This window comes from Oncorhynchus masou, chromosome 31 (assembly GCF_036934945.1).
Source record: "Oncorhynchus masou masou isolate Uvic2021 chromosome 31, UVic_Omas_1.1, whole genome shotgun sequence".
Taxonomy (NCBI): domain Eukaryota; kingdom Metazoa; phylum Chordata; class Actinopteri; order Salmoniformes; family Salmonidae; genus Oncorhynchus; species Oncorhynchus masou.
This window is the reverse complement of record NC_088242.1, coordinates 12,447,538-12,475,206: the sequence shown is the minus strand read 5'-3', so window position 1 is coordinate 12,475,206 and position 27,669 is coordinate 12,447,538. Positions and strand designations below refer to the sequence as shown.

The 27,669-nt window shown below is 41.2% G+C and overlaps 3 protein-coding genes across 4 annotated transcripts; 1 reads left to right on the top strand and 2 right to left on the bottom strand.

The window, feature by feature from the left end:
- Positions 1–262: 262 nt before the first annotated feature.
- LOC135523443 (myoneurin-like) lies at positions 263–8,920 on the bottom strand. The gene is made up of 4 exons (XM_064950112.1): positions 8,830–8,920; positions 8,616–8,663; positions 2,455–2,857; positions 263–2,342 (listed from the first exon to the last, which is right to left on the bottom strand). Exons 2-4 carry the CDS (start codon positions 8,616–8,618, stop codon positions 925–927), a joined length of 1,824 nt encoding a protein of 607 aa, XP_064806184.1. The 5' UTR covers positions 8,619–8,663; positions 8,830–8,920; the 3' UTR covers positions 263–924.
- Positions 8,921–8,930: 10 nt separating this feature from the next.
- LOC135523441 (nucleolar RNA helicase 2-like) lies at positions 8,931–16,394 on the top strand. Its single transcript, XM_064950109.1, has 14 exons — positions 8,931–9,099; positions 11,224–11,463; positions 11,711–11,869; positions 11,984–12,056; positions 12,190–12,368; positions 12,529–12,646; positions 12,819–13,004; positions 13,152–13,297; positions 13,912–14,061; positions 14,282–14,443; positions 14,769–15,122; positions 15,270–15,404; positions 15,591–15,635; positions 15,972–16,394. The coding sequence occupies exons 1-14, from the start codon at positions 9,016–9,018 to the stop codon at positions 16,191–16,193; spliced, it is 2,253 nt and encodes a 750-aa protein (XP_064806181.1). The 5' UTR covers positions 8,931–9,015; the 3' UTR covers positions 16,194–16,394.
- Positions 16,395–16,480: 86 nt separating this feature from the next.
- Positions 16,481–27,669, bottom strand: LOC135523444 (interferon regulatory factor 1-like). Of its 2 annotated transcripts, none has more exons than XM_064950113.1 (9): positions 27,580–27,669; positions 27,015–27,156; positions 26,308–26,407; positions 23,229–23,408; positions 19,429–19,521; positions 19,176–19,322; positions 17,565–17,605; positions 17,346–17,439; positions 16,481–17,217 (listed from the first exon to the last, which is right to left on the bottom strand). In XM_064950113.1, exons 2-9 carry the CDS (start codon positions 27,099–27,101, stop codon positions 17,138–17,140), a joined length of 822 nt encoding a protein of 273 aa, XP_064806185.1. In that variant the 5' UTR covers positions 27,102–27,156; positions 27,580–27,669; the 3' UTR covers positions 16,481–17,137. The 2 variants fall into 2 exon arrangements, with proteins under 2 accessions (XP_064806185.1, XP_064806186.1); XM_064950114.1 differs by having other exon boundaries at positions 27,015–27,113; positions 27,580–27,668.

Below are 27,669 nucleotides of genomic sequence, written 5' to 3'. Positions count from 1 at the left end.
CGAATACTTTCGCAAGGCACTGTATTTAGGCTTGCCATAACAAAATTGTTGAATGCTTTTTGACTCAAGACATTTCAGCTTTCATGTTTAATTTTTATAAACTTGAAAAACATCATTCCACTTTGACATTAGTGGGTTTTGTGTGTAGGCCAGTGACAAAAAAAATCTAAATTTTATCCATTTTAAAATCAGACTAAACACAACAAAATTTGGAAAAAGGGGTGTGAAGGGGTGTGAATACTTTTTGAAGGCACTGTACTTTTTGAAGGCACTGTAGCTAGCAATGCTAATGTTAGCTAGCTAGAATGTCAGTGCTCTCCCCTCAATCTTAGCTAGCTACCTAAGGTTATACTGTATCTAAAGTCAATCTGTAGACATCACAATGATGACAAAGGCCTGCCCTGCTAATTATTTGCCTCCTTGTGAAATGTCATCATGTTTCCAAGCCACAGTAATGCACTTTAGACAAAATCTTCCTCAACACCCATTGAGACTGCATTGCGTAGAATGTTCAGCTGGGCATCTGACCTAAAACTAACGTTCAAAACAATATTGTGACGAAATGTGCAACCCATGAATATAAGGCCACTTGAAATAGGGTATAAGAGAAATCCATCTTGATGATTCATTTTCACTTCATCAAACGACAAACTAATGCCAAAAGGTGCTTTCTCAAATTGTTTTCGAAGTGACAGAGAACATCTGAAAGCATTTCCTTTTCATCAAATGGCTGGTAGCACAGACTATCATACCAAAAGCGCTTTCCCAAAGGTTTTTGGATACAGTTCACAAGTGGCTTGAACCCTGATCAACTCTATCTCACAAACTGATCTTGATAGGGTTGAACAAGCCGTATCCCTGACCTAATTCCAAAGTTGTGTAGGATTTTCAGCTGAAGCTCCATTGCTTTGATTGTTGCTGCCATCAGGTGGGGCCTGTCCTCTGAAGGTCCTCGCAGCCCCGTTGGTGGACGCGCATGTGCTCAGTGACCCGATACTGTCTGGAGAAGGTCATGGGACACTGGGGGCAGGAGTAAGGCCTAACTCCCAGGTGGGAGCGCATGTGTCTGTTGAGGGAGCCTCGCTGGCTGAAGGCCCTATCACACATAGTGCACTGGTAAGGCTGGACAGAGGCAGATGCAGGCACACCCACACTCCCATTAGAGTCAGGGTACCCTGCCAAGGGATGTTTGGCTGAAATGTCCAGTAAAATGAAATCTGAGGTGCTGGCTTTGACATTTATGCCAAGGCCTCCTCGGAGGTCAGAGTTAGCCATGGCACTATACAGACCATCGTCGTCCGAGTCACTGGATTGTACAGGGTGATGTTTTTCCCTTGCAAGATAGTGATAGCGAACTTGTCCTTGATATGTTTCCATTTCGTTGGTGTTAGTGTTACTGCCCTTGATATCACATCTGCTCTCGTTTGATGTTACCTCCTCAGATATTTTGGGGTTTAGTGTAGAGTAGCTCGTTGCCTCAGTCCATAGATTTAATCTAGAAGCACTCTGAAAGCATTTTGTTTCATCGTCCTGGGGACAATATCCACTGGTGATCATTGAACTCCATAAATCCTTTAATTTACCCTTAGGGGTGTTTTCTATGGCATCATCAGGGATGTACTCATCAGCATCTGATATATTTTCAAATTGCCGTGTGGGGTGGCATTTAGAACCTTTCTCTTTGTTTGACTCTAACTGATCTATTGTAGTTACCCCTTCGTTATCACTACATTTGGAAGTTGTATCTAAGTGAGGACAACTTTGAATCCTGGAGTAATGACTTGAAGTATTGAAGTGGGATGTAAATTCCTGATTTGTAGTGTTTTCAGTATCATCCTCCTCACCAATTTCTGAACATACAGCAGTGTGTGTCAGGATGGCATTCCCAGAACTTTGTAATACAGATTTTTCATCCAACTCCCTTTGACGCCTTCCTGTGTAATATGCTGCATCCTCTGGGGCAGCCATGGGCAGATCCTGGACATTGGAGCATGCACTGCCAGATAAAATCTTGCTTTGTTTTGGTTGTGACTCATATAAAGCTGCCTCATAATTATCATCCGTTTGTAATCCATAGTGCTTTAAATTGTGTCCATGACCAAGTGTCACCTTTCGTTCACTGCATGCTGCCTCCTTTATGGTCACGTCAGACTCAATGTTCAATTTTCTGCTTTCAGGTCTGGATTCTGACAATAGAGAAGGCTTTCCAGTTGTGCTGACATGGCATATGACGGGGACGACTTCACAACTTAGAGGGGTTGAGCTACACTGCGATGGAGAATGTTCATTCTTCTTGTTTTGCTGCTGATCTGAGCATTTCCTCTTTAGATTGGGTTTTATATCTGCTGAAAGAATGAATATTGAAATTAGAAAGAATATATGATTTTAGATATTAGAACACAATGTGATATTATTCTTACACAATTTAAATAATTAATAGATAGATTATTTGACCTGCAACAGTGCAGTCAGACTCAGATGATGTGTCCAGTGTGCTCCTTCTTATTAAAGCCTTCTGTAGTTCATCCATTTTCAGATAAGTAGCAGCAGAGAGAATAGATTCATCCTGATCTGGTGGGGGTAGTGTCCCAGTGTAGATAAATTCCAAAAGAGACCCCAGAATTTCAGTTGAAAGGGATGGAAACTGCAAGTCCAGCAGTGCACCTTTACTGGGGAGAAGGGAAGCCAAGACAGGACTAGAAGCTGACAGGACATTTTTGTGGGCCAAATAGAGTTTCACCGGGTTCAGATGTTGTCGAATCACACAGTCACAAAATTGCCCCTCCATTCTCTGAAAATTTAGTTTCCTCAGTAGGGCCACAGCATGGGTGCTGACCACTAAAGGATATGTTCCCACCTAGGTAACAGATTAGAGCAAGTCATTAAAACAAACTCTTCATGGTGTGGTGTGAGTCTTTTTGTTCAATATGTGTGAAGTTTGCACATACTGTATTGAGCATGTTGAGATCTATAGGCTAACTAGACCATTGCAAATATTATGGGAATGTTATGACAATTTAAAATAGGCTATTGTTCTATGATTCTAGAGGCCTCCTGTCCCAATTCTAATGGTGACAATAAAATACTTTTCAGATTTACAGAACTGTTGTTTCATGCACACAACAGGTTGATTTGGTTTTGCATTTATTACATACAAAATAATCTCACAATAAGAAACCAGACAGAATAACAAGAAAGTTTAGGCCTATCAATAACTTCATTATAGACCTATTATTCCAGCCTATTATTACAAACTAGGATTTCTGTTGATTCACTCAACAAATCGACCATGAAAATAACAGTAATAGGGTTACTATGATAAAGTTGGCACTAGCTGCAATAAGTATGGAACACTGGATAAAATTCTGAAACAATAACATTTTCATTCAGTATAGTTTTATCTGCTAATAAATGGCTCCTATAAAACAAGACAACGGTATTGTGTTACTTACATTCATCGTGAACGCACTCTTCTTTAAATAAGTGCATAGAATCCTTGCAAAAGTGAAAACTAAAGTATCCGTGTATATACTCCGCTGCCGGTGTCTACGTGCGCTTTCATTCGGAAAAGAATCACACGCTTTTGATACTACGAGGCTGACGACGTGACACTCTTCAACAGCTGCTTTTAGGGAGTCCCTGCCATGACGTCAAAGTCTCCATGTCCGGCTATGGTGAGACCCAACCCACATTTCCCCTGCGGTCTCCTCACTTGTTCCACCCAATGATGTATACAAACATCATTGGTTAACAACCCTGCGCAAGCCCTCCGTGATGCTTTGTTGATAACTCCATAAATGCAGTCTCCTCCTGTCCCCTACCCCACGTGCTCGTCACATCCCCACTGTACACTTACTAAGGTTACATATATCACCGTAGTCCCGTGGGTATGTTTCTTGCGCAATGGAAATACCACCACAGATATAGGTTGCCGCAGCCTCATTCGGAAACAGGGGTGATGGTTAAATGTATTATGAAGTATAGGCACTATTTTAAATATAGTACTTAAATAGAACACAACAACACAATAATATCCCCTGTTAAGAAATTACCAGAAACAATGGAGGCTGGTGTTGAGACTGTCTTTTTGGAGGACCCAGACTGCACACATTAGCAGTGTTTAGACAGGCAGCCCAATTCTGATCTTCTTGTACAAATTGGTCTTTTGACCAATCAGGTCAGCTCTGAAAAAGATCCGATGTGAAAATATCTGATGTGATTGGTCAAAAGATCAATTAGTGGTAAAAAAAATATCTCAGAAATTGGCTGCCTGTTTAAACGCATCCATTGTACATAATCATATTATGTTCCAGTGATATTTCAGCTATTTTATTTAATCTGAAAAAAATGGAATATGAAGGAGGATGATGAAGTTAATTATTGAGGATGAGTTTTATTAATGGACACAAAACTATGTAATTGTTATCATTGTCAATATTATGACAGGGACCTTAAGGTCATACTCCAGTCTCCTTTTCACCTCATTTATCATCTGATTTATTTAACAAAAGGCACATCTCAATAGGTGGTCCATGTGTCCTTATGACATGGACTTTCCTCTTTTGTTCTCTATAGCTCCCCTATTGTTCCCGCAAGCAAGAGAGGAGGATGCCGATGACATCAGAGGACACCATCACACAAAATCCTTAAATGGTTTTCAGTTGTGTCTGAAAAACACTATTTTGGTCAAAACAAATTTCTATACTTATACGTGGGATTTTGTTATTCAACAGGAAAAGTTCAAAAATAGATGGAGTGCTATTTAAGCAGTGGTGGAAAAAGTACCCAAATGTCATACTGTCATACTTGAGTAAAAGTAAAGATACCTTAATAGGAAATAACTAAAGTAAAAGTAAAAGTAATCCAGTCAAATACTATTTGAGTAAAAGCCTAAAAGTATTTGGTTTTAAACATACTTAATTAAGTATCAAAAGTAAATGTAATTGCTAAAATATACTTAAGCAAACCAGACGGCACCATTTTCTTGTTTTTTAAATTACGGATAGCCAGGGGTACATTCCAACACTCAGATATAATTTACAAATGAAGCATGTGTGTTTAGTGAGTCTGCCAGATCATAGGCAGTAGGGATGACCAGAGATGATCTCTTGATAAATACATGAATTGGACAATTGTTTTGTTCTGCTAAGCGTTCAAAATGTAACGAGTACTCGTGGGTGCCAGGGAAAATGTATGGAGTAAAAAGTACATTATTTTCTTTAGGAATGCAATGAAGTTAAAATTGTCAAAACTATAAATAGTAAAGTACAGATACCCCCAAAAACCGACTTAAGTAGTACTTTAAAGTATTTTACTTAACACTGCTATCTTTAAGCCAATGTCTCCTGGGTTGAGTCGCTGAACCCGGGCTCGAGTCCTGGTTGGGGCTCCCCCTGAATTTGCTGCTAGATGCAGGCAAGAGTGTGCAAAGCTGTATTGAATGTCACTGTCTGTCACCTCAAATTTGTCTCTCGACCTGTGTGCACCTACGTTGTAAACTCATAGGATAGGTTGTAGTAACCTCGTGAGGGGTATAGGGTAAATTTGGTATCATGTAGTAGCCTAAACCTATCGCTGTTACATTGAACTGGGTGAATGGAATATGAATAAGAGTCATTCAATATGCTGTAATAGAAATAAGGCCATGCTCATCAAAAACAATTATCCTCCCTCCTCTTAAACATCACTGACCACCACTGGTAGTAGCAGTAGTAGTGGTAGTAGTAGTAGTAGTGGTAGTAGTAGCAGTAGTAGGTGGTAGTAGTAGGTGGTAGTAGTAGCAGTAGTATGTGTTAGTTGTAGCAGTAGTAGGTGGTAGTAGTAGCGGTAGTAGGTGTTAGTAGTAGCAGTAGGTGGTAGTAGGTGGTAGTAGTAGCGGTAGTCGGTCTTAGTAGTATCAGTAGTAAGTGTTAGTAGTAGCAGTAGTAGGTGGTAGTAGTAGCAGTAGTAGGTGGTAGTATTAGCGGTAGTAGGTGGTAGTAGTAGGTGTTAGTAGTAGCAGGTGGTAGTAGTAGCAGTAGTAAGTGTTAGTAGTAGCAGTAGTAGGTGGTAGTAGTAGGTGGTAGTAGTAGCAGTAGTAGGTGGTAGTAGAAGCAGTAGTAGGTGGTAGTATTAGTAGCAGTAGTAGGTGGTGGTAGTAGTAGTAGCAGTAGTAGGTGGTAGCAGTAGTAGCAGTAGTAAGTGGTAGTAGTAGGTGGTAGTAGTAGCAGTAGTAGGTGGCAGTAGTATGTGGTAGTAGTACGTGGTAGTAGTAGTATCAGGTGGTAGTAGTATCAGGTGGTAGTAGTATCAGGTGGTAGCAGTAGTAGCAGTAGTAGGCGGTAGTAGTAGCAGTAGTAGGCGGTAGTAGTAGCAGTAGTAGGCGGTAGTAGTAGCAGTAGTAGGCGGTAGTAGTAGCAGTAGTAGGCGGTAGTAGTAGCAGTAGTAGGTGGTAGTAGTAGCAGTAGTAGGTGGTAGTAGGTGGTAGTAGTAGCAGTAGTAGCAGTAGTAGGTGGTAGTAGGTAGCAGTAGTAGGTGGTAGTAGGTAGCAGTAGTAGGTGGTAGTAGTTAGCAGTAGTAGGTGGTAGTAGTAGGTGGTAGTAGTAGCAGTAGTAGGCGGTAGTAGTAGCAGTAGTAGGCGGTAGTAGTAGTAGCAGGCGGTAGTAGTAGTAGCAGGCGGTAGTAGTAGCAGTAGTAGGCGGTAGTAGCAGTAGTAGGCGGTAGTAGTAGCAGTAGTAGGCAGTAGTAGTAGCAGTAGTAGGCGGTAGTAGTAGCAGTAGTAGGTGGTAGTAGTAGCAGTAGTAGGTAGCAGTAGTAGCAGTAGTAGGTAGCAGTAGTAGGTGGTAGTAGTAGGTGGTAGTAGTAGCAGTAGTAGGTGGTAGTAGTAGCAGTAGTAGCAGTAGTAGCAGTAGTAGGTGGTAGTAGGTAGCAGTAGTAGGTGGTAGTAGGTGGTAGTAGTAGCGGTAGTAGTAGCAGGCGGTAGTAGTAGCAGTAGTAGTAGTAGGTGGTAGTAGTGGCAGTAGTAGGTGGTAGTAGTAGCAGTAGTAGGTGGTAGTAGTAGGTGGTAGTAGTAGCAGTAGTAGGTGGTAGTAGTAGCAGTAGTAGGAGTAGTAGGTAGCAGTAGTAGGTGGTAGTAGGTGGTAGTAGTAGGTGGTAGTATTAGCAGTAGTAGGTGGTAGTAGGTAGCAGTAGTAGCAGTAGTAGGTGGTAGTAGTAGCAGGTGGTAGTAGTAGCAGTAGTAGGTGGTAGTAGTAGCAGTAGTAGATGGTAGTAGTATGCCTAGAAGGTGATAGTAGTATGCCTAGAAGGTAATAGTAGTCGTAGCATTAGTAGTGTAGCGCTGTATGCCTAATTATTATAATAGAAACTGCCTATTTTATTTGTAGCTTTTAAATAATGTTGCTGAAAATCATCCAAGGCTCAGAAAACCATCTGGATGTATGCCATGCCCATTGAGCTTGGGCTGCCTGCTCTGGCCGGTTATACCACTTTCAGGGGTGACGTGGCAGGGGCTACGTGCGTTTCCATTCAATGGGCACTCCACGCCATACCTCACGTACAGATCAGAGGGAGTCCCCTTGTACAGTCTAATTCCGGAATAAGCCAGCTGTTCACCTCGTGCCTCGTTGTTCCAAATTTATCCCAGCGCCAAGCAGCAGACACTGGTCAAGGCAATATTACACAACTGCCAAGAGCTATTCTTAATTTTCTTCATGACCTGGCCTATATATGTAGTACAATGTATTATAATATAATGGAAAGTTATGGACTATTTTAATCACCTATTGTAATATATTTTCTTTCCCTTTTACATAGACAACCACACTGTTAGCCTAATATTATAGGGGAAAACATATTTTAATGTATATTTTTATGGTGTTTTATTATTATTATTATTATTATTATTATTATTATTATTATTATTATTATTATTATTATTATTGTCTAATTACCCAGTAAGTATGTGTAACATATTGGAATATAATTAGAAATCATGGCCCATTTGATGCAGACCTGGGTTCAAATATATGCATATTTTAGTGTTTGTAATACAAATACTTATTTTACATGTATTTGAGTATTTTCAAATAATGTGGCTGAATCCAACTACTTCTATTTGAAGTATTTAAAAATAATCTCCTATAAAAATAGCTACTGTACTATTTTCAAACAGCCTACTTGTTTCCAAATACATTTCAAATACCCATTGGACCAAACAGACCTGGGTACAAATGCATGTTAATTTGAAAATACTTGTATTTGGAAAAAAAAGGCTGGTCTTACTTCAAAAAGTAGGCTGTTTGAAATTAATTTAAATACTTAAGTTTTGAACCCAGATCTGATTTGATTAGCCATTTGCAACATATGCTCTCATATTTGACGTTTGCAGTCATTGAGTATATACAAATATACATTTGTATTTTTCTGTATTTTTCTTTAGATCGGATATCATGAACAACTGATTGGAATCGTGTCCATAATATCAGTGTGTTTCTCTGGTGTGGGCCCAGGTAGGCGAGAGAGACGGGCCAGTAGTTGCACGATTGCCAGATCGAATCGTCCAACAGTGAGTGAGTGAACTGGCATCTCTCTGTGCTCTGACAATAGTAATTGCGTAAAAAAATCCCAACACTCACCATCGCAATGCCAATCTGTATTGACTCCTCTGGCTTTCCGTCATATCCCTAGAATTAGAACAAGTAGAATAAATATAGGCATATTGTGTACATAATTTTCATAAAACTATCATATGTCAGCACAGATTAGATGAACATTATTATGAATGGAGTAAACGCGCATAAAACAACAAAAGAAGAAGACACGCATATTTGTAAGCTAAAAAGAACCAACCTAAAGTTCCACATCACGGCGTCTAAGTTGCTCTGTACTGGCTTCCAATGAGAGGGCCGTTCTATCTACTCAATTTCTATGCTTGTAAAAGCCCTAGCGCAACACCACACAGTCGTGTCGTTCCTTTCTGTACGCGTGCCGGTGGGGATAGCCTGTGTCCACTCTAAGGGAAAACAACCGGGGAAGATGCCGTCAAAGATTATTTTTGAAACCGAAGACATCGGGATGGAAGGTGAAATGGACATTAGTGCGGGCAGTACGACACCCAAAGTAAGTAAAATGGAACACAAATAGCTGGTTGTTAACGCTCGCTAAATAGCCGAAACTGTACTATACCCGCTGGCTAGCCCCGCTATACGGCATGCTAGCTAGTTACATTCTTCATCCGCGTTGTAGCGAACGTTATATAATGTCGTCACAGATGTCATATTGTTCAAATTGTATTGCCATTATGCTAGAGGTACGCTTTGCGGGAAAATACAAGTAGAGGTTTAAACAACTGCCAGTCTTTGTAGAAATTAGCTCGCCATCGCCGCATGTTCATTGCTACTAGCGCGCAGCCTCGTGCCCATGACACGTGGCCAGCTGATCCGCAAAACAGAAGGATCAACTTTCCACCATGAACTCTTCTTCGATGAGGTTTAACGGCGGTTGGCATCCAATATGTTGCATTACCGCCACCTAACGCTTGAAAAATATACAAATACCCTACCATCAAACACTACACTCTCAAAATAACAAATGTAATTAAAATAACACCACCCTACTCCATTATTTAAATCTATTTAGTCCTACCTCATGCCAACGGGCAATTGTGACATCTCTACTTAACACACCCTGTATATATCCTAACATCACTTTGTCAGGCAAAGACTCAGCATCAAAACTCAAAAGAACAGACCGTGACACTTCTGTTTCACTACTCTCGCTGCCTGCCCTGTCTGCTTCTCACCAAACGACAAGCATCACACACACTGGGAATCTTCCCCTTCGGTTGGTCAACTTTAACATTTACTGCTACCTCAGTAATCACTCGTTTCAATGTGGCCCCCTCTTGAGAGCGAAACAATTCACATTTCTTGCCCCCATTCATTTAACACTGAGCGCCTTCTCCCTCAGACCAGCAGAAACCAACAATTATCACAAGACCACTTCTGGTTACCCTCACAATTCCATAGTACCCAACTCTGTTTTCACCCACCCTGAAAGCACAAATGGATCAGCCAAAAGGCAAAGGTCCACTGAAAAAAAAGAAAAACTTCACTCCCATTGTTAGACTCATCTTTATCCTGACCCTCGGTGCAGGCTTCAGGCTCTGAGAACTTCACCACACCTACCACCTCTGATACTTCGCCCTCATTCACTTCGTTCTCCTCCGGTCTTCAGCTCCTTCAGCTTTTACTTTCTACCATTCTTCTTTAACAAACCATCTCCCTTTTTTCTACAATTTTTTTAACTGACTCAAGCTCGCCCTCTTCCTCCCTCCCTCTCTCTTTTAGACCTTCCCTGCCTCTCTTTTTCCCTTCATTCCTCCCCTGTATTCCAATTATACGTCTCCTTATGATAATACTGCACTTCTCCTGACATATATCTTGTTCTTGCTTTCTCAAGGGACGCCATTTAACCGAATGTCACAATCTCCGTACAATCAACACGAACCCCTCGGGATGTAGCGCTCAACAATGCATCCCACTTATTTTTTTATATATTTTTTTATTTTATTTAACCAGGTAGGCTAGTTGAGAACAAGTTCTCATTTACAATGGCGACCTATAAAGCAGCTGCTTCCGTAGTGAGCAATGACCGACTTCGGCACCTGAAATACCGGATCAAACCCGGCCTCTTGAGCTGCACTGTATTTACTGCAGCCCCTGTAGCCTACTGAGCTATGTTCGCACAGGCAGGAACCCTGACTCTCTGCGAGCCCACCATGTACTCGGGTACAGTCACAGCCTATCAATTTGTGCCATGTACAGCACTTGATGGATGACGTTGCTCGACATGTTTCCATTGCTGATCAGCAACCATTTATACAATATAATTTTAATTTAACGAGGCAAGTCAGTTAAGAACGTCATCGTTTATAGTGACGGCCTAACCCGGACAACGCTGGGCCAATTATGCGCCGCCCTATAGGACTCCCAATCACGGCCGGTTGTGATACAGCCTGGAATCGAACCAGGGCCTGTAGTGACGCCTCTAGCACTGAGCTGCAGTGCCATAGACAGCTGTGCTACTCGGGAGCGTAATGTATCCATCTGTCTTTCTAGTTCACTAGATAACTTATAGAAGAAATATAGCTATACATTGATATAACTTGCAACTATTCTGTCCCCTTCAACTTAATGTCTGGTGCCCTGTGTTAATGTCTGGTGCACTATGTTTGGTTGGTAGAAAATAAAGGAGAAGAAGACCAAGGAGGGAAAGAAAATCAAGAAACAGAAAACGGTTGTTGAAGAGGAACCTGACTGTGAACCTCCTGCTCCCAAGAAGAAGAAGAAGAAGAAGGAAAAAGAGGACAAAACTAACGGGGGCGCAGAAGTTGATGTTAACAGCAACGCAGAAGAATCACCTTTGAAGGACAACACATCTCATTCCAATGGGGAGTCTGCAGACAATGACAAAGCAACCGAGGTTACTTATATTATATGTTGTTTTGATTAAACATGTCTACACTCAGTACTGCATTACAACGGATGGGTATTGATTTGTTTTGACATGTTTTTCAAATACACATTGTTTATTTGAGCTAGTCTTCAGATGGGAATTAATAGAATAATTTCATAATCAGACCTTTTGAAACTAGCTAGGCCAACAGAATAAATGTTCATCAGTAATCAACACGGCTTTTTACCATGTTCCATTTTGCCATTACCAACAGAAGAAGAAGAAGAAGAAAAAGGAAAAAAAGACAGATGAAAAGGTCATCGTCAACGGAGTGTTGCCTGAGACTCCCACGCTGATTGCACAAACTAATGGGCATACCGCGGCGACAACTCCAGCACAATCAGGCGAGGACTCCGACAGTGGAAAAGAGACCGTGAGTCTTTCCAGTGATTTTCTGATTCATCGGTGAAGTGGTTTTTGGAAAAGTAATTTAAAGGACTTTAAGAACATTGTCAGTCTGTTGATTTCTCTGTTTTCATGCATTTAGGAGACGCCAGAACAAAAAGAGGGAGCCTTCTCTAACTTCAGAATCTCCCCCAACACCATTAAACTACTTCAAGGTATTTTTTTTTTCTTATTTGTCTATTTTCATTCAACTAAAATGCTTTTTCAGTTGAGTTACACATTTTTAAACGTGCAGTCTGTTCTTGATATTTGGGCCACCTACATTTTAATCATCTCTTTTCCCTCTAGCAAGAGGCATATCTTACCTCTTTGACATCCAAACACAAACCTTCAATTCTGTGTACGAGGGAAAGGATGTGATTGGCCAGGCAAGAACAGGCACTGGGAAAACTTTAGCTTTTGCCATTCCGCTGATTGAGAAACTCCAAAATGACCCAGATGACAAGAAGAGGGGCAGAGCCCCAAAGGTAGGTCTGCTGCAGATACTGCCATCAGATATTCAGCATGTGCTTTTAGTGCTAAGATATTGTCAATTAGCTACATTATAGTCTTTGAGAGCATGTATAATCTTTTGACTGAAATACCTAATTTCTTTTCTTCCCATCATTATCATGTCCACTTCTATAGATTTTGTGCCTTGCTCCAACCAGAGAATTGGCTATTCAAGTATCCAAGGATTTCAAGGACATGACAAAGAAACTGTCTGTTACTTGTTTCTATGGTGGGAGCTCCTACAACCCCCAACGTGAGTTTCATTCCCATTTCTTACTTTTTCAATTTAACATCCTCGAGTTGTGCACAATTTGGCTTCATTGCAAAGTGGATGTTATTTATTTGTGAAAAGTGACGCTGTAAATTCCATATACGGTTAAGTTGATCATATTTGTGGAAAATCATTTTGATCTGTTTTCTCTCAGTTGATGCGATCCGCAGTGGCATCGATATCCTAGTGGGAACTCCAGGTCGTATCAAGGACCATCTACAGAATAACAAACTGGACCTGTCTCAATTGAAGCACGTTGTATTGGATGAAGTGGACCAAATGCTTGATATGGGCTTTGCAGAACAGGTGGAGGAGATACTGTCTGCGTCTTACCAAAAAGGTAATGAGACATTTTCATATGGGATTGATTGATTTCGGCCATATACTGTAGCTTTGCCTTGGGTTGGATGGGAGGCCAAAATAGTGTGTCATAACATTTAGTACGGAATAAATGCACAGAACTGATCCAAGGTTTCTTTGTGGGCAGACTCTGAGACCAACCCCCAGACCCTGCTCTTCTCTGCCACATGCCCATCATGGGTGTATGATGTGGCAAAGAGGTACATGAGGCCAACCTATGAGCATGTGGACCTCATTGGCAAAAAGACCCAGAAAGCTGCCACTACAGTAGAGGTAAGAAGGAAAACTATTTTGTCATCCTTTCAGCAAGTGATGGTTCATTTTGATTGACAACTCCTCTCCGTCACTTTAGTTAAAAAATAAATGTCAATAGTTTCATGGTTCTTAAGAAATGCACAAGTTTCTTAAACATCATACTTGCTGAACCAGTTTCTTCTGACTTAAGCTACTTTCGCCTTTCACTCATATTTTTGTATCCCCAGACTCATACTATTGTAATTTCTACTTGGCTGTAATCCAGCGATAAAGATCAAATGTGTGTTTTACCTGGAAGCACTCTAGTGATCAAAAACAACAACGTTATTTTAGGCACTTCAGCTGCTGACACAAAAACCAGTTAACATATAGCATAGCTATTTAGCAGCTTTACCCATATTTAGCCCGCCCCATTTCTAATAATTATACACACCATTTATCAGATGCTTTTATCGAAAGCGACTCGTGTGCATACATGTTCTGTTCATGTCAAACTGGTAAAAGACCACGCAATAGTGATTTTTAGCTGTCATTTTGTAATGTGTTGTCCACTCAGGCCTACTAAACATAGTTGTTTTCACACCGATCAACGCTTTTTGTTAAAAGTCCTCTGTCTCTTCCTCCCCACCCAGCACCTTGCCATAGCGTGTCACTGGTCCCAGAGGGCTGCAGTCATTGGGGATGTGGTGCAGGTTTACAGCGGGAGCCACGGCCGCACCATCGTCTTCTGTGAGACCAAGAAGGATGCCAACGAGCTGTCAATGAATGCCTCCATAAAACAGGTACCAGAAACCTACCGTAGCTTTGTTGATTGTTAGTTTTAAGTTTGCTACACAGTGCACACTGAATTAGTGAGGTAGGAAATTGATACAAGGATCAACCTGGAAGGTTTGACATGACAGACAGTAAATGACATTGAAAGTCAAGTGAGGTAGTTGACTGTATTTCTAATGGGTTCATTGGCTTATTCATTCTCGGGTCTGATTGTGTTCAATGTTGCAGAGTTCCCAGTCACTTCATGGGGACATCCCTCAGAAGCAGAGGGAGATTACACTGAAAGGCTTCAGAAGTGGCACCTTCGAGGTCCTAGTGGCCACCAACGTTGCTGCCCGCGGGTTGGACATCCCAGAGGTAGACCTGGTCGTGCAGTGCTCACCCCCAAAGGTAGACGAATACTGTGATAACACCATGTTAGATGTTCTTTTCAATGTGTAGTAACACTGTCATTTTTATTTTACCTTTATTTAACTAGGCAAGTTAAGAACAAATTCTTATTTTCAATGACGGCCTAGTGGGTTAACTGCATGTTCAGGGGCAGAACGACAGATTTGTACCTTGTGCAGAACGACATATTTGTACCTTGTCAGCTCGGGGGTTTGAACTTGCAACCTTCCGGTTACTAGTCCAGCGCTCTAACCACTAGGCTACCCTGCCGATCTAGCAACAACAACAAGGCATTAACGTGAACGCTTCGTTGTCCCTTTACCAGGATGTGGAGTCCTACATTCATCGGTCAGGTCGAACTGGTCGGGCTGGCAGAACTGGTGTCTGCATCTGTTTCTACCAACGCAAAGAGGAAGACCAGCTCCGATATGTAGAGCAGAAAGCAGGCATTACATTTAAGCGGGTTGGAGTGCCCACTGCCAATGACATCATCAAATCGTCCAGTAAAGACGCAGTGAGGTTTTTAGACTCTGTGCCTCCCCAAGCCATTGAGTATTTCCGCGTGTCTGCTACCAAGCTGATTGAGGAGCGTGGGGCCGTGGAGGCCCTGTCTGCTGCCCTGGCACACATATCAGGAGCCACTGCCTTGGAGCAGAGGTCCCTCCTCAACTCTGACACGGTGAGTGTTTAGACCCTGCTACCTCGGTCTACATGCAGCAATTGAATAATGAAGGACATGTCAACATGTGTAAATGCCCATAATGGTTTAAAATGCACCATGAAAGGTTTGAACTTGTATTTAATGTTTGTTATTCAATCCATCCAGGGCTACACCACAATGACAATGAACTGCTCCCAGGAGCTGCAAAACATTGGCTCCGCCTGGCGTGGTCTGAAGGAGCAACTGGGAGAGGAGATTGACAATATGATCCGGGGGATGACCTTCCTCAAGGGCAAAATGGTACATTTGTCATTCATTGTGCCTCCGGTCAGAAGGGGAAGGGTGATGTCTCTGTTTTCACCTTTGAAATAAAACCACCCTCCTTCACTCTTTGTACTATAATAGCAATACTATTGAGGCTCTGTAATTTACTTGCCTGATGTTAAGCAAAAATGTGATCAGTGAGCTGTATTTTTTGCTCTGCAGGGAGTCTGTTTTGATGTCCCGGCTGACAAGGTAAAGGAGTACCAGGTAAGTCGAGAGCAGATGCTTTTCCAATCAACTTTGACGAATTGGACACATGTAAAGGGCTTGGTTTAATGTTATTCAAAGCTAAGAAGAGCAATTATCCAAGACCATTTCTCAAACTGTATTTTCATTGTGGGCATTTTAGAGTATTTCCCCAGCCTTACTGTCAAGCTCTGCCAGAGTGATGCTACTGCCTCAAATTTCACAAACCACGCAATCCATCATCACTTTTTTTTTGTTAAACAAAGGCTTGGTTAATTAAGGCCACTGTAGATCATGTGGTTAGTAACAGAGTCCCGATTGTTCTTGCAGTGATCACTCCAATTGTCTTCTCCTCAGGATGCCTGGCAGGATGGTAGACGTTGGCAGCTGTCAATCGCCACAGAGCTTCCTGAGCTGGAGGAGAAACCGCGCATGGGTGGTGACCGTGGATATGGACGTTCCTTTGGAGGACAGGGAGGTGGCCGTGGCTTCAGAAACGGCGGAGGAGGCGGCGGCGGCGGCAACTGGAGAGGTGGAGGCAGTCATAAACGCAGCTTCAGCAGTGCGTTTGATTATTAACCACTGACTTCCCAGTCGCTGGACTGTTGACATAGCTGTCTGTCTGTTTCCTGGTTTTTACTGGTGTTTGGTGGACTGACTGTTACCAGCACGAAAGGAAATTCCGCAAAATATGTATGACCTGATTGATTTGCAATTATGCATTCAACTATCTGTACTTGGAATAAGCTCATTCATTAAAGGTTGTCTGAGGAAATCAAATTCTAGGTCTTTTTTCACGTACTGTTTTTTTATCCCCCCCCAAATTCTTCCTTGGACAGTACCAGTCAAACGTTTGGAAACACCTACTCATTCCAGGGGTTTTCTTTATTTTGACGATTTTCTACATTGTTGAATAATATTGAAGACATCAAAACTATGAAATAACACAGATGGAATCATGTAGTAACCAAAACAAGTGTTAAAACAAATCAAAATATATTTCATCTTTGAGATTCTTTAAAGTAGCCACCCTTTGCTTTGACAGCTTTGTACACTATTGGCATTCTCAACCAGCTTAACGAGGAATGCCTTTTAAACATTCTTGGGAATTCACACATATGCTGTTGATGTTTTTCCTTCACTCTGGTCCAACTCATCCTAAACCATCTCAATCCTGAAGGGTATTTCCTGAGATGCTATGCTAAAACTCAATTTAAGAAGTTTAGTTATAACGTAAACAACGTAGGCCTAGTGTGTCAATTTTAAGTTCAATAAAAAGCAGACATTTAAAAGAACTCGGTCATTCTAATCTGAACAAGTAGACTGTCACTGTAATGTGATGGTGTAGCACTTAATAGTTAATGTACTGTTTGTGTGCTCAGACCCTTGGTCGCTGTCTTGCAGTCCATCAGAATACAGAATTTTAGAGAGTTTGTGCCAGCATGGCTTGGAATGTGGTATATCCTCCTTTTTCTGAGATTTTAGCTTGGCATTCCGTTCGATGCATGTTGCTCCCACTCGTCTTATAGAAATGGTATTTGCTGTGCACTGTAAGTGTAGCAGTCAGTCTCCATGGGATACCCCAAGTAATCCATATCCTCACCTGTAGAGTGGAGGATAAACGTATTGAAAAAGATTTATCACCCAAAATGTGAACCACATCTGTGAGGAAATTACTTGAAAGTTGTCCGCTTGGGGAATGAAGAGAAAATAGTCAAGTGCCTTACTTACAGTAACTATCCACCCAGCTGGTGTCTGCTGCCCTCCAGCTTCTGTTGTCATTAGACTGGCTCCAGTGCTCCAAGTGTTTTAGGTGATCAACTATCTGCAGGAGCACATCTCACTGGTTTGAAATTGTAGTTGCATGGAACGTTATAATGTATGTTCATATTATACATAGTAACGAGCTTACACAAATCCCCTCTGAAATCATAGAACCTGCTAATTTACCTTTAATACAGCGTCTGCTTGCTCATTAGCATCAGAGTTTTCTGTATAGGTACAAAGACCAGGCAAAATGTTATCATTTATAGAAAAAAAACTCTACTTTTGTATGAATATTGACACTTTAGCTTTATAAAGTATCTTATTCATACCCCTTGACTTATTCCACATTTTATGTTGAAGCCTGAATACACATAATACCCCAAAGTTTTTGTAAATTTATTGAAAATGGAATACAAAAATATCTAATTTAACATAAGTATTCACACCCATGAGTTAATACATGTTAGAATCCCCTTTGGGATGATGACAGCTGTGATTCTTTCTGGGTAAGTGTAAAAGCTTTGCATACCTGGATTGTACAATATTTGCACACTTTTTAACTATTCAAGCTCTGTCATGTTTATTGTTGATCATTGTCAGACAGCCATTTTCAAGATGATTTTAAGTCAAAACTGTAACTAGGCCACTCTGGAACATTCAATGTCGTTTTGGTAAGCAACTTCTGTGTATATTTGGCCTTGTGTTCTAGGTTGACCTGCTGAAAGTTTAATTTGTCTCTCAGTGTCTGTTGGAAGCAGACGAACCAGGGTTTCCTCTAGGATTTTGCCTCTACTTAGCTCTATTCTGTTTCTTTTTATCCTAAAAAAAATCCCTAGTCCTTCCCGATGACAAGTATACCCATAACATGATGCAGCCACCACGCTTGAAAATATGAAGAGTGGTACTCAGTGATGTTGTGTTGGATATCCCCCCAAACCACACGTTGTATTCAGGACATAGAGAAATTAACTAACTGTTTTAAAGTCACCATTGGCCTTATGTTGAAATCCTTGAGCGGTTTCCTTCCTCTCTAACAACTGAGTTAGGAAGGACACCTGTATATTTCTGGTGACTGGGTGTGTTGATAAACCATCCAAAGTGCAATATGCTCTAAAGGGATGTTCAATCTCTGCTTTTCTTTTTTACCCATCTACCAACAGGTGCCCTTTGCGAGGCATTGGAATACCCCCCTGGTCTTTGTGAAATGCACTGCTTGATTGGGCGTCCTTACAGATCATTGTATGTGTGGGGTACAGAGATGAGTCATTTAAAAAAACATGTTATACACTATTATTGCACACAGAGACCGTGTACATTTTTACGCACATATTTACGCCTGCCATAACAGGGGTTGAATATATTGACTCGACAGCTTTTAATTTTTTATTAATTTGTAAAAAATTATGGGGTGTTGTGTGCAGGCCAGTGACATAACATCTCAATATAATCCATTTCAAATTCAGGCTGTAACAACAAAATGTGGAAAAAGTCAAGGGATTGTGAATATTTTCTGAAGGCACTGTACATTGCAAGTTGGCGTTTATTGTCATAAGTCTTGCCCTGTAGGCAGAACTGAGCGATTTCTGCTAGATGGGCCAACTGCAAAGTCAAAATTGACTGTATTGTAAAAATAGTTTTTAGGTCTTAATTTAAGATTAGGGTTAGCAGTGTGGTTAGGGTAAAGGGTGTGGTTAGGTTTGAAATCAGATCTTATAACTGGCTGTGCCAGCTAGTCCCCACCATGCAGTACATGAATCATGTCAATAAATGCCAACCTGCATATGCAGCTCTTACTATGTGCTTCAGGTGTGAAGGAAGACTGGTGAGAGTAGGGCTGTTCTGGTGATCTTTCCTCGTTGTTGTTTGGAGGGTAGTTGTCCTCAACATGAAACATAGCAGGGTTGTGACTGGTCTGTCCACCTCTATACTTCAGGAAAACCTCTATGGAAACGGGGACGGGCTGATGCTTAAACACTAGTTTGAGTTGATATCAAGAGAATGCAGGACAGTGACTTTCTGCCAATACTCTATAGTGAGTTGTCCCTACCTGCAAACCTATCCAGTGGAGCACAAGAACGTGCCTCATTTTCTGAGAGGGAGATCGGACTATGTTTTATATCAACGTCTGACTTCTGAGGTCCTAGACAGGAACAAAGAAAGGGACAGGAAACAACACAACTTATTATCAGTGAACTATATTCCATCACTGAGATGTATACTCTTGATCATTTAAATCAACTTAATATGATAAACAACCTGTGTTGTGGAGCAGTGAACTACATGTAGTTCGGTGGAGGCAGCTGTGGGGAGAATGACTCATAATAATATCTGGAATGGCGCAAATGGCATTTAATGCATGGAAATCATGTGTTTGGTGTATGTGATACCATTCCACATATTCCGCTCCTGCCATTACCACGAGCCCATCCAAACAAATTAAGTTGCCAACAACCTCCTGTGATGTAGTTGAACTACATTTTGCAGTAGTTTGGTGGAAGTTGAACTAAAGTCTAATCTAGGTAGTGTTTTCAGTAGTGAATTACTTGCTTTGGTGATCGTTGGCACCAACTATGTTCAGATGAAACAGCCAGAGGTCACCACATAGCTTCAGCGTGTAAATCAGCTAGAAAGAGGTGTCGGCATTGAGTAATTGTCTCTGGCCCCTTCCCAGTTAGGGGGAGTGATGAGCTCTTCAGCAGTGTCTCACAACTCAATCGCTGGTTGAAAACTGTTTTCTGCCCCTCCCAAAAGATAGAATTTGTAGATAATTGGCCCTCATTCTGGGACTCACCCACAAACAGGACCAAGTCTGGCCTGTTGAGGAGTAATGGACTCCATCCGAGCTGGAGGGGTGCTCTCATCTAATCTACGAACATAGACAGGGCTCTAACTCCCCTAGCTCCATAATGAAGTAGGGTGCAGGCCAGGCAGCAGGCTGTTAACCAGCCTGCCAGCTTAGTGGAGTCTGCCACTAGCACAGTCAGTGTAGTCAGCTCAGCTATTCCCATTGAGACCTTGTCTGTGCCTCGACCTAGGTTGGGCAAAACTAAACATGGCGGTGTTCGCCTTAGCAATCTCACCAGAATAAAGACCTCCTCCATTCCTGCCATTATTGAAAGAGATCGTGATACCTCACATTACAAAATAGGGCTACTTAATGTTAGATCCCTCACTTCAAAGGCAGGTATAGTCAATGAGCTAATCACTGATCATAATCTTGATGTGATTGGCCTGACTGAAACATAGCTTAAACCTGATGAATTTACTGTGATAAATTAGGCCTCACCTTCTGGTTACACTAGTGACCATAACCCCCGCGCATCCCGCAAAGGTGGAGGTGTTGCTAACATTTACGGTAGCAAATTTCAATTTACAAAAAAAAAAATACATTTTCGTCTTTTGAGCTTCTAGTCATGAAATCTATGCAGCCTACTCAATCACTTTTTATAGCTGCTGTTTACAGGCCTCCTGGGCCATATACAGCGTTCCTCACTGAGTTCCCTGAATTCCTATTGGACCTTGCAGTCATAGCAGATAATATTCTAATTTTTGGTGACTTAAATATTCACATGGAAAAGTCCACAGACCCACTCCAAAAGGCTTTCGGAGCCATCATCGACTCAGTGGGTTTTGTCCAACATGTTTCCGGACCTACTCACTGTCACAGTCATACTCTGGACCTAGTTTTGTCCCATGGAATAAATGTTGTGGACCTTAATGTTTTTCCTCATAATCCTGGACTATCGGACCACCATTTTATTATGCTTGCAATCGCAACAAATAATCTGCTCACACACCAACCAAGGAGCATCAAAAGTCGTGCCATAAATTCTCAGACAACCCAAAGATTCCTTGATGCCCTTCCAGACTCCCTCTGCCTACCCAAGGACGTCAGAGGACAAAAATCAGTTAACCACCTAACTGAGGAACTCACAATTTAACTTTGCGCAATACCCTGAATGCAGTTGCACCCCTAAAAAACGAAACAATTTGTCATAAGAAACTAGCTCCCTGGTATACAGAAAATACCCGAGCTCTGAAGCAAGCTTCCAGAAAATTGGAAAGGAAATGGTGCCACACCAAACGGGAAGTCTTCCAACTAGCTTGGTCAATTGCTCAATTATCCTATTTTTCCAACTTAATTGAGGAAAATAAGAACAATCATAAAAAATGTTGATACTGTTGCAAAGCTAACTAAAAAGCAGCATTCCCCAAGAGAGGATGACTTTCACTTCAGCAGTAATAAATTCATGAACTTCGAGGAAAAGATCCTGATCGTTAGAAAGCAAATTACGGACTCCTCTTTAAATCTGCGTATTCCTCCAAAGCTCAGTTGTCCTGAGTCTGCACAACTTTGCCAGGACTTAGGATCAAGGGAGACACTCAAGCGTTTTAGTACTATATCTCTTGACACAATGATGAAAATAATCATGGCCTCTAAACCTTCAAGCTGCATACTGGATCCTATTCCAACTAAACTACTGAAAGAGATGCTTCCTGTGCTTGGCCCTCCTATGTTGAACATAATAAACGGCTCTCTATCCACCAAATGTGTACCAAACTTACTAAAAGTGGCAGTAATATAAAGCCTCTTGAAAAAGCCAAACCTTGACCCAGAAAATAAAAAACGAATTGGCCTATATCAATTCTTCCATTCCTCTCAAAAATGTTAGAAAAATCTGTTGCGCAGCAACTCACTGCCTTCTTGAAGACAAACAATGTATACGAAATGCTTCAGTCTGGTTTTAGACCCCATCATAGCACTGAGACTGCACTTGTGAAGGTGGTAAATTAACTTTTAATGGCGTCAGACTGAGGCTCTGCATCTGTCTTTTGAATTTGTTTGGCCCTGACCGGGGGTATCATTGGATGGGGCCACAGTGTCTCCTGACCCCTCCTGTCTCAGCCTCCAGTATTTATACTGCAGTAGTTTGTATCATGGGGCTAGGGTCAGTCTATTACATCTGGAGTATTTCTCCTGTCTTATCCGGTGTCTTGTGTGAATTTAAGTACGCTCTCTCTAATTCTCTCTCTCGGAGGACCTGAGCCCTAGGACCATGCCTCAGGACTACCTGGCATGATGACTCCTTGTTGTCCCGAGTCCACCTGGCCATGCTGCTGCTCCAGTTTCAACTGTTCTGCCTGCGGCTATGGAACCCTGACCTGTTCACTGTGATTACTATTTTTTGACCATGCTGGTCATTTATGAACATTTGACCATCTTGGCCATGTTCTGTTATAATCTCCACCAGGCACAGCCAGAAGAGGACTGGCCACCCCTCATAGCCTAGTTCCTCTCTAGGTTTATTCCTAGGTTTTGGCCTTTTAGGGAGTTTTTCCTAGCCACTGTGCTTCTACACCTGCATTTGCTTGCTGTTTGGAGTTTTAGGCTGGGTTTCTGTACAGCACTTTGATATATCAGCTGATGTAAGAAGGGCTATATAAATAAATATATTTTGCCATGTAGCCGTGCAGCTAACTACCGGAACTGCAAACAACTTCATCAGATGAAGAATTTCATCAGACCTGCCTAATTCTCACTTGAAACATTGTTTTTGGGTTAAATAAGCGGAATTAAACATGCTGTTAACCTATGACCCCAAACTGATATGTTCTTGCAATTTGTAGTCTGTGACATCCAATTTACATATGCAGTTTTTCACGAAGTAGTTTGTATGTAATGAACTACTTTTTCAAAGTAACTCCAGTAAACCTTTTTAAGGGTAGCTTTAGTGTAGTTTAACTTCTTCCAGTGTGAAGTTATTGGTAGCTTAGTAAACTATATTTTCAGAGTAACTACCGCCAACATTGTAAACAACTTAAAGCATGCATTCTAAAGCTACTCACCTTTTCTTTGTTTGATACGTTTAACAACAGGCAGCATCATGTAAACCCTGGAGGCATTACTGCCCTTCTTGATGCTCTTGCCCTGCAGCTCTTTCACATCGGGTAGAGTGTTCAGGGCACATCGGAAGTTGGCTTTCCAGGTCTTTGGATCAGGCTTGTCTATCCCAGGTTTGTATCTGCCTTGAAACGAAGGGATACAATTAGTTCATCAAAGCAAACCTGTAAACTGTGTCACTTTACATGCAAGCAAGGATGAGGAAGTAGTGTTTTACTTGAGTTTATTTAGTAAATATTTTTGAACTGTATTGTTGGTTAAGGGATTGTAAGTATGCGGTAAGGTGTGTTACTTGTTGTATTCGGCGCATGTGACAAATTAAATTTGATTTATCCCAAAGGTTCCAAGTACTGACTTTGAAAACGCACGCACAAATTGGTCAATTTGTTGCCCTTGTCTGTACAGGAAAATATAGTAACAATTGATAAAACTATCCATATCCACAACAATTGATTTGCATTTGACCATCCATAGATGTGAACAGTGTTGGGTAGTAGTGAACTACATGTAGTTCAACTAGTAATTTAACTACATTTTGCAGTAGCTGGGTGGTAGTTGAACTGAATTCTAACCTATGTAGTATTTTCAGTATTTAGTATTCTCGCCATGTAGCGGTGTAGCTAACTACTGGAACTACACACTACTTTTTTCTGCGTAAAGAAAATATGGGTGAAGGAAGCAAGAATTTCCTTTCTTTTTCAGCATCAGGACTGCCTAATTCTCACTTAAAACAGTATTTTGTGTTGAATTGGCTAAATTAAACATTCTGTTAACGTATGACCCCGAAGTAATTTGCTCTTGCAATTTGTAATCTATTACATTTCAGCTTACATATGATCATTTTTCACAAAGGATGTAGTGAACTACTTTTTCTAAGTAACTTTAGTAAACTTTTTTTCTTAAGGCTAGATTTAGTGTAGCTTAACTTCTTCCAGTGTGAAGTTATTGGTAGCTTGGTATACTATATTTTCAGAGTAGCGTCACAAAAATGTGGTTTGGCTTGTGTGACAACGGTGTTTCCAGGCAAATAGCTTATCAGGGCTTCCTAAGAATCTCTGCTTGAATGACAATGCATCAAAACACTGCTGTTTGGAAATGCTCCAGGTGCTATGGCCATTGAACATGGAAGATAAGAAAAACGTTAATTCCACAAGGGTCACGCATAGCCACAGGGGTGCTGAGGGTGCTGCAGAACCCCCTGAAAATTCATAATAAAAAATAGAAAGATATCTTTTGAAAACAATATTGTTTACCAAAAGTAGTGCACTGTGCCTTTACTAGTCCTGCATTAGTGGACTGATATAGCCATCTGAAGCGTGGGCAAAGAATTATCATATTGCAACAACGCAAACTGCTAAATGTATTGCTGTTGTTCTAACTCGCTTCAGACATGGAACATCTGGGACTTTGGAATACAGTTGAAGTCAGAAGTTTACATACACCTTAGCCAAATACATTTAAACTCTATTTTTCACAATTCCTAAAGTTTTAGGTCAGTTAGGATCACCACTTTATTTTAAGAATGTGAAATGTCAGAATAATAGTAGAGAATTATTTCTTTCAGCTTTTATTTCTTTCATCACATTCCCAGTGAGTCAGACGTTTACATACACTCTATTATTTGGTAACATTGCCTTTAAATTGTTTAACTTGGGTAAAACGTTTCAGGTAGCCTTCCCCAAGCTTCCCACAATAAGTTGGGTGAATTTTGGCCCATTCCTCCTGACAGAGCTGGTGGAACTGAGTCAGGTTTGTAGGCCTCCTTGCTCGCACACACTTTTTCAGTACTGCCCACAAATGTTCTATAGGATTGCCATTTTGCCACAACTTTGGAAGTATGCTTGGGGTCATTGTCCATTTGGAAGACCCATTTGCTACCAAGCTTTAACTTCCTGACTGATGTCTTGAGATGTTGCTTCAATATATCCACATAATTTTCTCCTCCTCATGATGCCATCTATTTTGTGAAGTGCACCAGTCCCTCCTGCAGCAAAGCACCCCCATAACATGATGCTGCCACCCATGCTTCACGTTTAGGATGGTGTTCTTCGACTTGCAAGCATCCCCCTTTTCCTCCAAACATAACAATGGTCATTATGGCCAAACCGTGGCCAAACCACATTTCTTTGGCCCCATGTGCAGTTTCAAACCGTAGTCTGGCTTTTTTATGGTGGTTTTGGAGCAGCGGCTCCTTCCTTGCTGACCGGCCTTTCAGGTTGTGTCGATATAGGACTTGTTTTACTGTGGAAATAGATACTTTTGTACCTGTTTCCTCCAGCATCTTCACAAGGTCCTTTGCTGCTGTTCTGGGATTGATTTTCACTTTTCGGATCCAAAGTACTTTCATCTCTAGGGGACAAAGCGCGTCTCCTTCCTGAGTGGTATGACGGCTGCGTGGTCCCATAGTGTTTATACTTGCATACTATTGTTTGTACAGATGAACGTGGTACCTTCAGGCATTTGGAATTTGCACCCAAGGATGAACCAGACTTGTGGAGGTCTACATTTTTTTTCTGAGGTCTTGGCTGATTTCTTTTGATTTTCCCATGATGTCAAACAAAGAGGCACTGAGTTTGAAGGTAGGCCTTGAAATACATCCACAGGTACACCTCCAATTGACTCAAATTATTTCAATTAGCCCATCAGAAGCTTCTAAAGCCATGACATAATTTTCTGGAATTTTCCAAGCTGTTTAAAAGTCACTGTCAACTTAGTGTATGTAAACTTCTGACCCACTGGAATTGTGATACAGTGAATTATAGGTGAAATAATCTGTCTGTAAATAATTGTTGGAAAAATGTATTGTGTCATGCAAAGTAGATCTCCTAACTGACTTGCCAAAACTATAGTTTGTTAACAAGACATTTGTGGAGTGGTTGAAAAACACATTTTAATGACTCCAACCTAAGTGTATGTAAACTTTCGACTTCAACTGTACATAATACCTTCATGCCTTGATGGAAGATAGCTTTGCATTGAGCAATCAGAGAGCTTTGTACATTGGTGTCTGGACTTGCTTCTTACCTGTGTGCATTGCCCAGTTTCGGAACAAAGTGGCGTCCTTGTCTATATTCCAACCATGTCGAGACGCATGCTTCCAAGGAATCTGGAAAACTTGAGCTGTCTAAAGTTCAAAGCAGAGTCGTCAAAATGTTTTACCTTTCACCTTTTCCCATCTGAACTGTGACAAAGGCAGTATATTCTCAAAAGAATGATGTGATACCCCCATTAGAGTGGACTTCACTTCTAATGGCTATGATCAAAATGATGTTTCACTTGAGATCTGATATCTGTGACACAGGCTGTTGGTGGCACCTTAATTGGGGAGGAAGGGCTCGTGGTATAATGGCTGGAGCGGAATAGGTGGAATGGTATGAAATACCATTTCAATGCAATTGTGTTCAATATGTTCAATGCGATTCCATTTGCGTCGTTCCAGCAATTATTATGAGCCGTTCTTCCCTCAGCAGCCTCCACTGATCTGTGGGGATGGATTTAAACATGTTCTTGTGGGAGCAGTCTTACACGATATCTAACATAATTAAGGTGTGTGGCCTAAAAGCTTTTATTTATCAAACTTTAGACCTAAATCCGTACAGAGAGTACAATACAGTATGCATACTGACTACAGTGTATCCATACTATAAATATATACGAACAAAAGTATTGACAATATGGATTATGAAAATATTATTGTAAAATGATTGAAAACATGCGGAACAATATCTCACCTCATCAAGCCAGGTGACACCTGGGTATTTCCCTGACTGTATCTGCTTCTCAAGCCAGGGTCGCAGTCTTTGACGACCTTGTTGCATCTTCTAATGACCCTAGGGTTGCAGTCTGCCTTAGCTCACACCTGACAAAAGTGCACTGCACAAAATGGATGTGTACCTTGTTCAACTACATCAACGTCTTGTCCGGGGGAAATTCAGAATTCAGAACTGTGCTTGATTAGTGAGTGTGTGTGATTAGAAAATGAGGTGTGAAAATGACCCTACATTGTCAGGCGAATGTCAGAAAGATTATAACAAATAGTAATAAATACAGCAGGACATATTCTTTTCTTAAACGATCCCACTCAACTATTTACACAACTGACTCAATTCCGCAATCACCACACTGTTTCGATTTAGAATATGCCTGAATTAGTCCAACTAGAAATGCTTTTCAGACATTAAACAGACCATGCTTAATGAGTGGTGTCTATGTTTTGTGATAGCTGTCATCACATATTTGATTATCATTTATCACCCTGCTGTTTAGAATAATATTGATAATAGCTACTTCACTTACCAGTGCATGGAATCCTCAAACCTCCTGTGTGCTCACACTGACAGGTTTACTTAAACCACAGGTGCCCACATTGACAGGTCACCAGGTTTC